The 17,049-nt window shown below is 40.2% G+C and overlaps 1 protein-coding gene across 2 annotated transcripts; it reads left to right on the top strand.

Annotated features, from left to right (window-relative positions):
• The first annotated feature begins 5,996 nt into the window (after window positions 1–5,996).
• Window positions 5,997–13,603, top strand: G6PC2 (glucose-6-phosphatase, catalytic, 2). 2 transcript variants are annotated; one of them, XM_010294162.1, is made up of 6 exons: window positions 5,997–6,296; window positions 6,563–6,636; window positions 6,952–7,061; window positions 10,239–10,350; window positions 11,222–11,337; window positions 12,526–13,603. In XM_010294162.1, the coding sequence occupies exons 2-6, from the start codon at window positions 6,587–6,589 to the stop codon at window positions 13,035–13,037; spliced, it is 900 nt and encodes a 299-aa protein (XP_010292464.1). In that variant the 5' UTR covers window positions 5,997–6,296; window positions 6,563–6,586; the 3' UTR covers window positions 13,038–13,603. The 2 variants fall into 2 exon arrangements, with proteins under 2 accessions (XP_010292464.1, XP_010292463.1); XM_010294161.1 differs by lacking the exon at window positions 5,997–6,296 and having other exon boundaries at window positions 6,419–6,636; window positions 12,526–13,037.
• The last annotated feature ends 3,446 nt before the right edge of the window (window positions 13,604–17,049 follow it).

The following is a 17,049-nucleotide window of genomic DNA, read 5'->3' on the forward strand; positions in this document are numbered from 1 at the left end:
CATGAAAAGCTTGGGGCGGTTTATGGGGTGTTACTGTTCCGTGCTGAATGAAAATTAGGTTCGAACCGGGGAGCAGGCTAGCTCTTTTACGCTCCCCTGAAGCTAAAACTTGTTTCCAATGCCTAGTTTGTCCACGGAACATACTTGGGGTAACCTAGTTGTAAGTTTTGTGACACTCCTGAATTGCCTTTTAATTCCCCAAGCCTGAGTTCTCTCATGAGTGTGGAGCTATTCACCTATCTGTATGATAAGTAAATCATAAAAATTTACCTTTAAGGGATATTTTTATGATAGGAGACTGATATGCAGAGGTAATTGTAGTCCTTGTTGATATGAACAAAAACACAATACCGCAGCCCTGCCTGTGCCCAGTCAAACACTTGTCATAAGCCTCTGTCATCGTGAACGTCCTTCTTATGACACCGCACCTATTTTTTGTGCAGTTGGGTGTATTCCATTTTGGCTCTGGCTAAGCACTGGTTTGTGATCCCAGGTACCAGCCTTCAGTTTATCATGGAAGCTACTTGCTAATCATTTTGTTACCATAGGTAATTAGTCTCTCCTAGCTTTAATTTACTTCAGTGCTATTCAGATGATCTGAGAGTAATGTAAACTTAGTAAAACTTTGAGGATTGCTGGCTGAAACCACTTATTATTCTTCCCGCCCCCCCCAGTGCAAAGTCTGAGCTGATGCCACCAACTATTAGTAGCATTATTCTTGTATAAACTGTTACTGCAGGTGGATAGCACTTTTACCCAACAGTATTTCTGTCTTATCTTAGACTCAGACACTTACTCTCCTGATTTCAGTTTCCTCAGCATTAGTCCTAAAACTGATTATTAGACCACTGTTTCTTGTCTGCTTCAGAAAAATGTACTGAGGTTGGGCTGGTTCAAGGATGATTACCTAGCCACATAGACATTTGGGCATTCTGGAGCCTATACCTTACAGCTTTTTTTAACTAGGTCCGTTTCTCTCTTTTTCCTGATCAGACCTTAAACCTAGCTGAGTGAATGCTGACAGTATAAAGCTTAAATGTTGCCCCTTCATCACTAGCCTTTGTTATTTGAGCTCATAACTTTCCGAATGCAACGTTTTACCAGCTGCTGGAGTTTAGCACATACAAGTTCAACTAATCTAAACAAATCCTGAATTTTAATCTGTAATCTTTTGGTGGGTTCTTCAGTCTGGTCTCTTCCAAATCCTTTTGTTAACATAGATAATAGTAACCCCACAGGAGCTGGTACTAGCTCCAAAATGTTAGGTATCTTTTTTCATCAGTGAAGGTTCTCTAGATTTCATTAGTCCTATTGCTTTGTTTTAGAATTTCACCAGCCAAAGACTAAATACAGCCTGTGACATTTACTAGCACAATCTACACCTTAGTTATCTTTTTTCTGATTTGGGAGTCCTTCCTCAGAGTTTTCTAGAGGTGTGAACTTACAGTATAAGTTATCCTCAACCTTATTTTCCCACGACGAACTGTCTCCACAATCAGTTTACCAACCACATGTTTCAGTGAGGCATGGTAATTTTAGCAGATACTAGTTTTCTGTTCAGACTGACAGATTTTACCAACCACAAACAAAAATGTGGCCTCATGACCCACATTAGCACGGGTCATATGCTTCTTAAATCCTGTTAGGTCTGATGCAAGAGCCTCCATAGTCAGAAGCTCTGGCACCTAACCTTACCATAACTCTAGCCCAGATACTTGTTCTGAAATGTTTTTTTCTAAATGTGTGTCATATCAAGCCATAGGGCAGTCATGGATGGAAGAAAGTTTCAACAGCAATTTACCCTATTTCTAGCACTATGGAGCTTTGCTGGAGACAATGTAGTTGTACCAGGTACCCCTTTTCTGCATTTGCCAGCTCTTCGTGGGTGTTTTTGTAACCCTAGGGTACTTGGTTAAACTTAAGGTTCCAAGATTTAAAATGACAGCAGCAGGGTGACAGTTAACCTGCAATCAAACTGAAGGGCAAGCTACTGCCAACAAAGATCTGTTGCTTTGTTTTATTGCTAGCTTGCAGTCTGTACTGGGCTATTCCAGTGCTAGGTTAAAGAGTAGTTGAGAGCTATAGTTCAGGGTTGGAGAGCTACTGCAGCTTGGGTGCAAACTGCTAAGGGAACACAAAATTGAAGAGCTGATGCTAATGAACAGACTCTCTTGGCAGGTTTCTGACCTCACTAGGCTGTGGTTGGCACAGGACTAGTTCCAGGGTTTAGAGAATGGCAATAAACAAGGCAGTGATCTTACTGGAAAGGGAACAGAAAGAATGCAGGGGGGTTGTTGCTTGCAGTTTCTTTTCCATTTCTGCTTGAAGTTCATGGAACTTGAAGGATTTTTATTCACTGTTGAAGTCTAGGTTCCTTGTGATTTCTAAAAAGTAGCTCTTCATGCTTAAAATTATAAGAACTAGAATTCCTTAGATGTGGCTTTTTCGTGAATATGCCAGAATTGTATTCCATGCATTGTTTATATCATTTATGCTGTTACACATACAAACACACACAAATATAAACAAGTATTAAAGTCTGGCAGTTATTGTTATATTGCAAACATGAGTTTTGTTAGTTTCCTGTATTTGCATAGTTAACTTTATAGCAAGGAATAATGACAGTGTAGTACCTGGCAAAGATTAGATTAAGGTGGCAGAACCAAGAGAAAGCAACTGGTTTGTGTTAGCATTTGCTAAATGTCTACTGGTCAGTCCAAGCCTAAAGAAGCCTGACCTTAACTAAGGCTGCCTGGGTCCAATGAGGAATACTTGAGGGAATGAAATACGGAACGAAAGAGCTGCTTGAAAGATTCTTCTCTTCCTAAATCTAAAATTAAGATGTATCTTCTCCGTTTTCCATTTGGAAAGTAGTCATACCTAAGAAAATAGCTGTCAGCTATTGTATACAATGTCTGCTTGTGAACTTACTAAATTGCTAGTTAATCCTTGTAGCTTGTAGCTGGTCCAGTGCCAATGAAAACACTGATGTGGAAATTAATGTTATTGTTCAATTAACTAAGCATAATGTACCAGAAAGTTAGGCCCAGTACATAGGCCTCCATTAGCAGTGTTTTAGAAGATGTTTGCTTTGATGGCTTTTCCTTCCCTTGCAAACATTTGCTTAACAACATCTGATATCCGTCATGTAATATTTGCTCTAATATGTAGCTGTACAGCAGCTATAAACATTTTATCCTCCCTTCAGTGGATCATCAACACGATTCTTGTTTCTTGCATTATTACCAAGAATATATAAGGTTTTGGATAGTCTCTGGTTTTGTATGTCTTGGAAAATAAAATATATCAAGAAAATATCAACAAATTAAAATCTCTTAATGTGAACAGATAGCATTTTAAAGGTTTTTGCTTTGCACTGAGGATTCATTTGATCGTGTGAAGACCAAACCGTGGGTCTATAATATCAAAACAGGAAAAAGCTTTGATTTAAAAACTTAATTGCATACACATTCTGACCATTTTGTAGAGATCACTAGTTTTTCTTGCAATTCCATGTATAAAAATATAGCAAATAGTTTTATTTCATCTATTATCTCAAGTGACTTTGAAACACAAAGTGCATTACAGAAGCATTTTGCAGTGCTTTGCATAGAAAAGGACTGGGAAAAGGTCTGTTAATGAAGTATTTCTCCTTTTTTAGTTTAAACAAGCTATTAAATACAGTATTTCAAGACATGTTTCACCATCTTTTCTCTGCTGGTTATTAGAGCTAGGACAGTCTTTAGTGTCTCAGACTTTTATGGGTTGCCAAATAGCACGGGCAGGACAAGAGATGACTCATGTCAGTTGTTGATTGCCTCTTGGATGAAGCAGGATCATGAGTTCTTGCTTCCAGGCACAATGAGAACATCACCTGAACTGCCTCTCTCTCAGAAACCTGCTTACCTGTTCCACGAACTGCCTGCTTTCTGTTTTGTAGATTGTGGATTTGTTGGGTTTTTTTAAAACATCTTTTATAAAAATGACTCCTCTGCTATGTCTAAGATGTGGATGTAGGAGATTCTGAAACAGTCAGGAAGAATGTAGGAGAAAATTAAAGCTTATTTATGTTTGCTGTTAGTCTTAATTATGTCTAAGATGCTTATCTTTCTATCTAAGCAGAAAGATAATTAGCAGCATATGAATCAGCAACAAAATCTTTAAAAATAATATTAATATCAGGCAGCCTTTAGCATTTATGCTAAAAGAGGTTACTTTACTGAAACATTGCCAAGACATACCTCCAAAGTTTATGGAGAGCCAAAGTGTACCTGAGTGGTTCAGCCTGAGCAGATGCAGCGCTATCCCAGTGGGTGGCATGGGTGGGTGGGTTTATATTTGTAGAAAACATGCAAAAAGTTATTGCAATGGTTCTGCACATCCTGCGTCAGAAAGGCAATTTTTATGATACTATTGAGTAACATGGTGGCATTAAAGAGGGACTGCAAACTGATCAGTTTTACTACTTGGTAAACTCTCCTGAGGACATTAAATTGTATCTTGATGGAAACTTACTGCAAAATATTTTTCCTAATAGAACAATAGTTATTTAGACTTAACCTCATTACAGTGTCTGTTTTAACTAAGTACTAGAAGTGAGATGGCTTATCAAGAAACAAACCTCCCCAAATACTTGCAGCTGAAAAAGCTAGGAAATATTTATTGTTGAAATATCCTGAAATATTGGTTTTGGAAGGGATTTCCTTGAAATGAGGTAATACCAGTTGAAGTGAATAATTCAGTCAATGTACAGAAAAATATTGTAGTAATTATTGAGAAACAGTGCACAGAATTTTAAACCGCTTTTTGTCTTTAAGGTTTTCTACATGGCTCAATGCAACTGATAGCAATAAACATCTAGGATTTAAATCTGCTAAAAAGTTTATAAAAACAGACTATTAATAGCTACAGTAAATGTGAGTAGCTAAAGTAAATGTGAGGTTGTGTCAGGAAAGGAAGTCTTCTAAGCCTATTTAATTGTCATGGCTTATTTGTTGAATATACTTAATGTTTCCGTGCAACTTCCCTGACCACGCATCATAAAGCCCTGTTAAGTCTCTCTTCAGCAGAAACAGTTAAGTAGTTCATACCTTTGTCTCCACAGTTTGTATAGTTTAGCTTTAAGTGCTATGGAGAAAGCAGAAGGGAAATGCGCAGTGCTTTTGTTTTCTGATTTTGTTTCAGATACATAGACAATCTTTAACAGAAGATATGAATGTGTCTGAATATTAGAACGTGCTAAAGAACTGAAGTTTTCCTCTTGCCGCTCTGATGATATCAGACGATGATATCATCAGACTTCTGGTATCCATTTAATCTCTCGTGGAAGAAAGTTTCTCATGTAGCCACCTCACAAATGAATGTAATCTTTTCCTATGCTGCAGTTATTAGTACCAATATTGATAAATCTGATGTGCTAATACGTTATGTGCTGTATACTCTTAAAATCCTGCTATCTGGCAGAATCTCTGCTTCCTCTTGGCCGTTTGCCCTGGAGAACCCAAGTGCTTCACTTGGGAATACTCCAGGGAAATACTCATAATTGTCAGTTCCCAACCTTGCCCTGGTTTGCGAAGCAGGTCTCATTTTCGTTAGGCTGGGCAGCAGGAGGGGGCTGCAGTAGGTCAGGCTTCAGCTCCTTCTGGCAGAGGTGTGTAGGACTTGCATCATGACAGCAACAGGCGAGAGTGGCGGTACAGAATGACTCGGAGACTAAGCTTCATCTGCATTGTGCCCTGGATTAACATGGCCTCTTGCAGCAAGGAAACAATTGTTTCTCAGTGCTTTAAGAATATCACTGCTTTAAAAATTAATCTAGAGCTTGACAGCGTTGCTGATGTATGGATGCTGGTTGTATTTTCCAGGACTGAAAATGTGTTGTGCAAAGCATTAGATGCAGCATGGTAGCCAAATTCTATTTCAAAGTGAAAGGTACAGCTTTAATGACAGTTCTGCAGAGACCAATTATTGGTGTATTCTTTCTCTCCTTTATATAGGCAACACTTAATGAAGTATACACATTACTAATGTCCATCCCGGAGAGAAATGAACTGTGAAAAAATTCAAGCAAACATGTTCCACCTGTTCATACAAAGGATTGCATAAGTAACACATTGTGTTTCCACAAAACTTTCCCCACCATTTGCTGCTGCTCAGCATGTACTTCACTTAGTTTCATCCAATTAAAATTTGCAAATAGAAAAGCTTTCCAGTGCTAACAGACTCGTGCTTTACCGGAGATTTGGAGCCACGTGTTCCAGGAACAGCTGGGTACACTACACCGATACAATATAAAGGCAACGTCAATCACCTTCTCTCACTTTTTAATAGCTCCCCTCCATGGTTCTCATTCTCCATCACTAGAAACTTAAGATTAAAGGAACTTTACTGTATTTCAAGTACAGTTTAATCCATAAAGATGGATCTCCTTCATAGCAATGGCGTGCTTATCATTCAGCATTTACAGAGGGACTACAGGGCTTACCAGGATTTCCTTAATTTTATGTCACATGTTGGCGATCCCCGGAATATATTCTCAATTTATTTTCCTCTTTGGTTTCAGCTCAACCAAGTGGTTGGTACTAAAATGATATGGGTGGCAGTCATTGGTGATTGGTTCAACCTCATATTTAAATGGTAAGAAGTTGGATTTATTTTAAAACTTGGTATTTTTAATGACGGTTACTCTATGTGCCTCAAGTTTAGAAAACTTTCTGTGAATAATGTACTAGTAGACTTTCCCCTGTAGTTATAAAACAGGAATTCACAGTGAAGATATTTAAGATATGTTTGAAATGACATGTTGATAAGACAAGAAGAACCTATAGAACTGTTATAGAGTAGTTTTGGCAATATAGTTCATCATATTCATTGTAAGTTTATTTATTATGCTTTGTTAGAGCCTTCTTACATAAAAATCTCTTTATTGCATTTCTGCTTCTTTTTTGGTAGGATTTTATTTGGCCATCGCCCGTACTGGTGGGTGCAAGAAACAATGATTTATCCCAATCAGTCAAGCCCGTGCCTTGAACAGTTTCCTATAACATGTGAAACTGGACCAGGTAAGAAATGTTGGGGATTACATTGGTATATTTCATAGACAGTGGCTTTTGAGGGGAGAGGATGTGACTTCTGAAGATCTTATATGATATTCAAATCTCAGAGCTCATGTTTCAAATAGCTCCAAAACACAGGAAGAGAAAAAGGAAGAAATAAAATGTGATAGGTATTTGATTGCTGTATGACAAGAAAGTTTACTCCATTGCCTTTGAATATTGCAAGGGAGGGGGGTTTGCTTTAAAAAGAACTCCTACTAGAATAAACCAGCACATTGGAAAGGGATTTTTCACAAAACTTGTGTCATAGGTTCAGAAAGAGTGATTCACCTGCTTTGTAAGGTTGTTTTTAGGAACAGTTGCAATGCCAATGACATCAGCTTGGTGAGAGAAATTCCACGTTGCTTAAGAGTGTTCCAAAACAGAGCAGAGGACTGTTGAGTTGAGGGCTTGTGCACTATTGCAAGAATTATTCAAACCACAAAAACTAGTAGGTGGTTCAGTGTAAATAACAATAGTATCAGCAATCGATCATGTGATGTATCACAAGTGGAAAATGGAACCCCTCATCCCAGCACCAGACACTGGCATGGAATGGGGGGGGTGGGGGTGGGATGTATGTGTACAAATAGATAGGGGAAAAAAATTTCTTTTAAAAAATGTACCTTTGTTTTCCCAATATATTTTCACTTTTTTATATCTCATTGTCTTCTATGTGGAACTCAAATGCAGTACTGCTGAAGTTAAATGAGCTTGCGCAACCCTAATATGTGAAATAAGGTAAACTTGCTTGGAGCTAACTGACTGAATTTAGTTTTATTCATTGTACAAGAAAATATTGACTGTGGAAATAAATGTGCTTTGTGCCTCATCAATGTCACTGCAAGCTTTTAAATGGTTTGCAGAGCTGTATTTTGTTAAGAGTATCCTGCATTATATCCTGTCGTAATTTTGAACGAGAAGCTTAAGCTCTTGTATCAGGCAGGGTTTAGTAATGCCTGGTCTATATGTGCTCTGCAGTCTGCTTCAAGTGAGTTCATTGGGGACCTAACCCAAAGTATTAAGGTCCTTCAGGTTTTTTCAAAAGCCTTCAGAACTGAGCCCATTCAGCACCCTGTAACACCAAGTCCTGTCTAAGGACCCAGTCATTGTGTTTCATTTTGATTCATTGAACCAGAAGGCCTTTCTTCCTGAAGTAACAAGTCATTCTCGTTTCTGTCCCGTAGGTATCACTGTCATATTGATTCTTTATGTGTACTTGCAATGACCACATTTTCTCCCACCTCCAGATTTGCCCTTGACCATTGACAATATCTGTCCCTCACCTGTTCCCCATTAACAAGAGGCGGTGCAGTCACTGCAGCTATTGGGTGCACATGGGCCTTGTGTGAGCTTACATGGTGCTTTACACACTTTTTAAATATGCAATTTCTGTGAAAAGGTTAGAGAAGCAGCCACAGATGTGCGAAGGGCTTATCCAAATAGTGCTAGGATGGCTAGAACCCCAAACTCTGCGGCTCAACAAAAGGGAAAGCTTAGGGAACTGTTTATATGATGACATGGCAAGCAATCTAGGACCTGAATTTGGTTGGTACTTCTGGAATTACTAAAACCCTACAGCCACCTTTTCTGTGGTATTTGTAAGGTTTTAAGAACATAAACCTTAAGGTGGAGTTTACTTTTTCAGGTAGGTAATTTGCAGATGAACGATGAAACATTTTTCCTAGATGACAACAAAGAGAAGCTTTCCCAGTGCTGATAAACAACATTATGGCTTCTTTGTCAGTGACATTTATTCTGCTGTGAGGTTTAGAAGTGTACATCTGTTTTGTTACGCAAGTAACAAAAGTGTTGGTCGCGTGACCACCAAAGGTACTGCCAGGCAGAATGCCGAAAGTAGGGGCAGGGAGCCAGAAATCCTTGTGCTTGTCCTCCCTAGGCTTTCCTGTTTTGCTGCTTCACTGAAATATTCTTTAGCTTTGCGAACTGGTGTATAGTGCTGGGTCATAACACATTCTTAAGCCAAAACTATTTCTTCTGCCAGTGAAATAACCCTGTCCCTTTTACTTTTGTCTCCACAGAAGGCCAAGCTGTGTATAGACAGATTCCAATGATCTAATTTTCTCTCCTTCCCTATTTCAATTTGTTGAATGTAAACGTGGTGAACAGGGGAGAAATGGTGACAGAGTAATCCTAGGAATCATTTCCCTTGCATCCATGGGATACATACTTTGTTTTTTGGTGACTTTCACAATTGTAGGAACTTGCCTGTGGCTTCATATTGTTTCAAGTAAAATTAAAATGTGATTCATTAAATTAAAACAAATTACAGGTATATTATTATACCTGGACTAAAAAGAAATCAGTGTTCATTTCTATATGAAGTGTGTTCCCTGTTATAGACTGCTGTGGATAAAACAATTAGTCCAATATGTAACAGCATTGTTTTATGTGCCAGTTTCACTGATAATCTCTTTCCAAGCTTGTTGACATTGTACACCACCTTAAAATTTATAAAATAAAGCATAAAGACACAGTTTTTCCATCACACTTCAGACACATTGCTAAATTTATTACAAAAATACCTAAAATGTGAATTACCCAGACTGTAATATTACTAATGAGACACAGATGACAATCACAATTGCTAACACCATGGTAATTGGAGAAGCAGATAAAAGGCAATTTGGAAGGGCCATCTAAAGTTATACTGGTACTTTAATTTAGAATCTTACAAGGAGCTCAATCTCTGTTGTTCCCCTTAATTATTAGGTAGCCTATTCAAAACCTCCCTCATCTGATCCTCATATAGAACTTCTACATTGTACGCTACAGCCCTACGAGAGCCTTGATGCTCTGGTTTTTAAATCACAATTCAAATCTAAGTATAGAGAAGTGCTGTGCTTTCCAATCAAGATACCAGCTCACACCAATATAAGGTGGTTAAGGTGTTACCTACTTGATTTCGGACAAATATTCTGGAATCCATGTAGAGGAGTCTTCTGAAAAATTCATACTGAGAAAATAAGCTATTGAAAAGCAGTTGACATTCTTTCAGCCTTTGTTAACCATTTTCCTTCTGAATGATTAGGTGCCTGAGTAGCTGCCAGTAGACTTCTTCTATACAACAAATGTTACAGTCATTACTTTTAAGCTTGAATGTTTCCTTTTTGTTTTTACTAGGAAGCCCATCTGGACATGCCATGGGATCTTCCTGCGTCTGGTATGTAATGGTCACAGCAGCACTTAGCTACACGGTTAGATGGAAAGATAAATCAGCAGTTACCCTTCACAGGTCAGTGTCTTTCCATTATTCTAACTTATACAGATACTTCTTTATGCACGTGCTCTGTTTTTAATGGACTTATTTTAACCAAATATTCATAGTCTGTTTTGTCCAGTTTGTAAAAACAAAAACAAACAAAAAAAACCCCAAACACAAAAACACCCAAAAAACCCAAACCTTTATTATGATCTACTTCAGCTGAAGAAAAAGAATGTTAAGAGGATTTACCCATTTGCATAGGTTGGCGTTTATTAACCTACAGTCACTGCATATAGTATCTCTGAATCACCTCCCATTTAAGGTCATGTCAGGTCCTCAGTGTTGGAAACTTTACCTTCTATTAATTTATGTGTTGGATCTTTTGATTAGTCCATAAATTTATTGCTTTGATGGTAGCCCTTCTTACCCCTTTTTACAGCAACTGCGCATAATGTTGTCGAAGTTCAGTGTAACATGTTCCTCAGCTCTTTGGGGAAGTCTTACAGGTGCTTTGGTGGCTGCCCTTTCCAAGCCTGACAAGGCTGTTCCCATACCGTGTGAATTTTGTCACCAAAGTAATGAACTTTTGCATGTACGTATGACTTCATGATGAGAAATATGTTTAAGGTACTAGTGCTAATTTAACTTGCCATTGATAATTTTCATCACTAAAACCACGGTAGTGTCTTGGACCTGAAACTATGGAATGTGGCTGCAAGAGCAGCCACTCTTGCTTGTGTTGTAGTACTGACTTGCAGGTTTTAATCATCTGATTCTAAACTTCTCTACCTGTAAACCTCTGCTTGGTAAAAACTTGATAGTTACACAAGGGGGCCTGTTGTCAATTACTAGGTGAAATATCTTGTCTTAAATTGTTAAGCATCTTACTTTTCCCTCTTAGACTGACATGGTCATTCCTCTGGAGTATTTTTTGGATTATCCAGATCAGTGTGTGCATCTCGAGAGTGTTCATAGCAACACATTTCCCTCATCAAGTTATTCTCGGAGTATTTGCTGGTAATACTGTTATTTTTTCTTTTCTTTTCAATGTATATGCAAAATTTGAAAAAAATTAAGAATGAGAAAAGGCAGGAGATTTTTAGCAGTGCTACTCAGGTTGCGGCTCTAAGGGTGCTCTGCGTTCTTTGTAAGAGCAAGGATTTGATACTAGCCTAAAGGTAAAATTGGCAAGGTAGCAGGTATCTGCTGGCTTTGTAATTCACCCAGGGAGCGAGCCCTTGTCCATGCGCCAGCTGGTGCCCACTACATTATGTCCACACTGCTGCAGGCTAATGCAGTCTGGTTTGCACTGGCTGTATCTTATCTTTATCTGTGCTGCCTGTGTGGAAGGGATCAGAGAGGAAGTTGCTCCTATGAAGCTTTCCTCTCAGGAGGGAGCTACTCAGTTCACTTCAAATGGTGTCCATGTGCAAACTAGGAGGTGTGCAGCATGGACACATGCAGGGCCAGAGACCTGGGGCAAAACAGAGAAAAAGGGAAATTAGCAGCGCAAACTGCTCCGGGTGATTTAAAAAGCTAAAGTATATTTTTCAGAGTTACTTAACTACATTTCAAGTTGGTATTTAGGGAGTTCAAACTATGAACAATCTCTCTGGTATCTGTGTGATCTCAAGGAGGGTGACCAGCGCACTGAGCTGGGGCTGCCTGCTCCTGTTCTCTTTCCTGGCTGCAGAGCAGCCCGGGCGGTACTGGCTAACAGCGGGCAGCCCAGTCTCCCTTTTTGCAGCCAGGATAAAATGAGCGAGAAAGAAGGTAAGTGTTGTCTGCGTCTTTTCCTTCAATGCTCAAAGCCCGCGTGGGAGCTGGTATTGAATTCAGCATTGCTGGGGCAGGTCTTTGAGTGGCGCATTCTCATGGAAAAGGAATGTTCTAGTTTACATCTAATAGGTGATAGGCTGTCACCTGGGAGATGCAGTCAGGCCTAAGGCAATGCCTCATACGAAAAACAGGTAGTGCTTGGTATTTAATTTCCTTTTTTCCAAATTAGCAGTACTGAATGGGAGAAAAAGTTTTGTAATGTACTACCAATGTGGTAAAATATGTGTGTACATGTACATATACAGAAAAACTACATAGATACATTCTTCTGCCTTCAGAAGTCAAATTCCATAGGGGCACTGTGAAAAGTGCTTCTTCAAAGTACGCGTCTGGTGCTCCTTGTAACACTGAGCTTCTAATCCGCAGGCATTCTGGTGGCAGAAGCATTTGAGCACACCCCTGCTATTCAGACAGCAAGCTTGAGAACGTACATCAAGACAAACTTGTTTCTTTTCATCTTTGCCCTTGGCTTTTATCTGGTCCTCAAGCTCCTCGATATTGACTTGCTCTGGTCTGTTCCAAAGGCCAAGAAGTGGTGTGCCAACCCAGACTGGATAAACATTGACACAACGCCATTTGCTGGACTGGTGAGGAATTTAGGTGCACTCTTTGGCTTGGGTCTTGGAATTAATTCTGAAATGTTCATCACCAGCTGTAAAGGTAAAAACAGCTGTAAGATAAGTTTCCGCGTATTGTGTATAGCTGCTTCTTTAGCTACGCTGCAGCTGTATAATTTCGTTAAGATACCTACTCATACTGAGTATTTGTTCTACATTCTCTCTTTTTGTAAGAGTGCAGCTATGCCTCTGACTGTAGTTGCCTTGGTTCCATACTGTGTCCACTCGTTAATGAGGACAACTGAAAAGAAACTTAATTAGATAAAGTTTCCAAATGGTTAGCAGCATGGGGATGAACTGACCAGGAGCCCTCCGCAAAGGCAGTTTTGCAAACTCATGTCAGCCGAGGGGGATGCCACTGCATCTTTGATATGCTCCTGGTGAGGAACCAGTACATCCAAAATCAGTACATTCAAGAATGACTCGGGCAGCTCAGATGTATTAACTGCTGATTTTATTCCTAGAAATATTGCAATGAGGGACACTGCAGTATGGTTATGTATGACCTAATACTCTGGGTCATAATGAAGTTTTAAAGTATAATCAATTAGTTTAATTTAGCTATTTGGTGGCCTTTTAGTTCTTTCCATCTCCAAATAGATGGTTGTATATAGTGATACTCAGTATTTAATTTTTTATATAGAGAGATGTTGCATGTTAAACTGCTAGTTAATGGTGTGACTGTATCACACCACCTACAACTGTACAGCTGTACCCAGGCACTGTTAAAAAGGCCAGCATAGTTATAAGCAAGGGTTTAGATTTAACTTACTGAGCTTCCTGAGCAAAACAGCTTCTAATTAAGACAGATGAGAAAAAAAATAAAAGTTTATTTCAATTAGATTCTGTAATTTTACATTACTGTGTGATTTTTGTTATTTTTACTTTTTGAAAGTGGTCACATAAATCATGAATGATATGGAGTACACCTTTGATTTTGAAAATGCATAAATACGATGTAACAAATCTTTGGGTTCTGCACATCTACACAGGGCAACAAATGAAGAAAGTTGTCATTATTGACATTATCTCAGCATATTGCTCATGCTCCTGTGTTGCAAAGGTAAATGAGTCCAGTTCTGTCGTGTCAAGAGTCTCAAGCCTGAACCAACGTTGGCAGTTGTGTAAGTCATGACAAGGTGATTGCAGACTAAGTCATTGCAAGTTTGTATTCTTGTCTGCTTGGTTTACCAAAGCACACAAGTAACCAATATGGTAAATACAGGTTTGTTACATAAAATTGATGTTCTAAAGAGGCAAAGGCAGGTATTTTCCCTTCGTATTTGTTGATGTTGCCTATTCCCTTTCGGTGCACAATCTTTAAGCAGTATTTTGCTGATACCAGCTCATAATACTTAGTATGCAAGCAGCAGAAAGCTATCGTGTGGGTAATGAGGGCTGCGCACATATGATCTGATAGCAATAAGGCTTAGAAGACGTAAACACGATATTGCTCCTAGACTTCCAATTAGTGGTGGGATAATTGAAATGGAAAGAATCGTGCTTAATTGGGAAAACAAGGTGAATAGTTTGAGGTGGCCCTTGGGAGTGAACATGATACAAATTGCAAAAGCAAACCTGAAGCAGGCATCCTTATTTAAGAGCCTACTAACACTACCTTGGCTTCAAAAAGGTACTAATCTGTTTTTAACAGCCTGAGGAGCATTCTGCTTTATGCATCTCCTGAACTTCTATAATGATTCTCTGAACTCTTTTTCCTGCAGCAGCTGGCCTGAAACCAGTCTTTTCCTTTTCTATAACTGCTTAAGCAAAATGACTAAGCCAGTGGGACTAGAAACAAATAATGAGCAAAGACAGCTGAGCTACGTGATTTCTCCCGTGTTCAAGTTGCTCTGTGCTTTGTTATTCCTTACCAGTGAGGTGTCCTACAGAGGCAGCTCAGAATCCTAGAAGATTGCTCTAGCTGTCCTGTTCCTCACTCCTGGCCAACAGTGGGGGATTCTTTGTGCGCAGCCATCTGTGGCTCTTGTCGGGCCTACTGGCACCATTGGCTATTTTAAGCTGGGAGTTATGGGCAGACAGCATGTTTCTAAGCTCCTGCCACAGGAGGGTCTGTGCTTGCTGGTACTGACAAAGAATCTTGGTGTCTCTGTTGGGAGCGACACAGCCGTTGACGTAGAATGACAACTACCGTTGCTGCAGTATTCTTTTAAGCACCGTACAGAGGCGTAACATGGGCTCTCACTCGCATTCTTGTAGCATCCCGTTAATTCAGCCTGCAACTTCAGGGAATGCTTCAGGGAAGGGACAGGGACCAGCTTCCTGTCTGAGCCACATCTGCAGAAAGAATTCTGAGACTATTAAAACATGACTAAAGCCAGGAATGATAGGAAAACTGAATAAATTAATTTAATCTTGCCACTAACTTCAGAAATTAACCTGTGGATAAAGTCATAGCAGTAGAGTAAGACACTTTCTGAGCAGCTGCGTGTGCTAGGCTATAGAGTTTCGTGCAGCTGCCTGAAGAATCTGCAAAGAGGAGTCCTGAAACTTCCAATGGAGTTAGCCTTTTCCAGAGTGGTGGGATAAGCAAGTGTTTTGAGATAATCTAGTGGCATTCTGATAGAACTAGTTCTGTAAATCAGGAGCTGGCAATTTAGTTGATACAGCAAAATGGGTCTAAGTGTCCCTTAGTCAGGCTTTAGTGAATTTATCACAGCTGAAAATTATACTTCAAGCCTTATTTAATAAAATTGGGTGGCGCCTTAACTAAGAGCTCACAGATTGTTAAACATTTAAACTGTAATTTCATCACGCTTTTGCAGCTGTTTATATTGTTAATATTTGGAACAGGTACAGAGCATATACCCTTAGACAATGATGGGCTGAACTACTCAACCTAGTTGGAGCCCCGAGGCCCCCTTTTGAATTAAGCTTTTCCTACATAATGAGGAGGATGGAAAGCGCTTGACTGATCCCCTTGCTCCCGCTAGTGGGATCCCAGGAGAAGGTTAATCTTTTATTCTTGACCTAGAGATGCCCAAACTGGGATAATGCAATTCCAAAAGTCCTTCCATCTGTCTGCAGAAACATTCTTATGAGCCAGGAGCTAGACGAAGTGGAAGTGTCCCTCGCTCCTCCTACAAAAACAGCTGACAAGTTGGCATTAAATTCAGTTCACAACACTCACTTTTGCCAATACGCAGCTTTTTGTCCTTCCTGTTCCCTGCTGGAGGGCTCTGTCCCCAGCCAAGGCTGTTCTGGCTTAGAGTAGTCCAGTTGGAGCAGGGGCTGCCTTGGCAGAGCAGTTACTCAGGTGCCATCCCGATACAGGATGCATTTATCCAGAGGAGGAGGGTGGCTGGGAAACCAGGTAATGCAGCGGCCGTGGACTATGCAGAGAAACATACAGCGGGACACACCAAACGACACTGCAGGCTACTTACTTCTGTCAAGACTAGTAACTCCAGGCTGCCCCTGAAAGATGTAAGCAAACTCCTTTGGGTCTGCTCACGGGTCCTCTCCCCAAGCTCCAGGGCTGGGAGGTCCTACCTGTGGGACAGCTGCAGAGGAACGGCCTGTCCGGCTCTGCCCCCAGCAGTCCATCAAGTCTTGTTGTTCATGCCCAGACGCACCCTGTAGCTCCGCTTGCACTTCAGTCCCTTCGCACTGAAGGGCCTTATAGTCGACTGGCTGTCAATAGCACACAGGTATGAAGCGGCAGGAGGTGGCACCCAAGAACGCAGCTGTCTGTGTGTGCCCTGAGTGCCTTTGTTACAAGGGCACGCTTCCCGATACATAGGTCCCGATATTCACCACCTGCCTAAAAACAGGTATGACGTATGCTAGTAGTACCACCCAGCTGGGCCTGAGTCGCGTGCTCCTGCAAGGAGGTGGCAGGCTCCTTCGCAGGCAGGGGCTCGCGTAGTTGCATTGGCCGTCTCAGCAGCTCCGTCCTGCGCAGCAGACCCTTGCTACAGACATGATCGGAATACATACAAATACTCGTTATCTGCCCCAAGATACTCATGCACTTGTCTGAAGGGTAAGAGGTGAAGTGCTAAGCACAAGAGCCAGTAAAAAATACCATTTATTGGTGTAATTTGGGCTATGAAAATTGTGTCCTTTAGGCAAAGTAGTTATGGAATAAGTACAGATGGTAATTGTAGTTTTTAATAAAGAATAGTTACTTTTCCATGGCCTTAAATACTAATATAAATGAAATCTCATACTGGTATGTTACTAGGATTATTGATAGTCACTCTGTCAATAGTTTCAGTCCTGAGCCATCCAAACTAATTATTGTTCTAAA

Source organism: Phaethon lepturus, unplaced genomic scaffold (genome assembly GCF_000687285.1).
Source record: "Phaethon lepturus isolate BGI_N335 unplaced genomic scaffold, ASM68728v1 scaffold40719, whole genome shotgun sequence".
NCBI classification, from domain to species: domain Eukaryota; kingdom Metazoa; phylum Chordata; class Aves; order Phaethontiformes; family Phaethontidae; genus Phaethon; species Phaethon lepturus.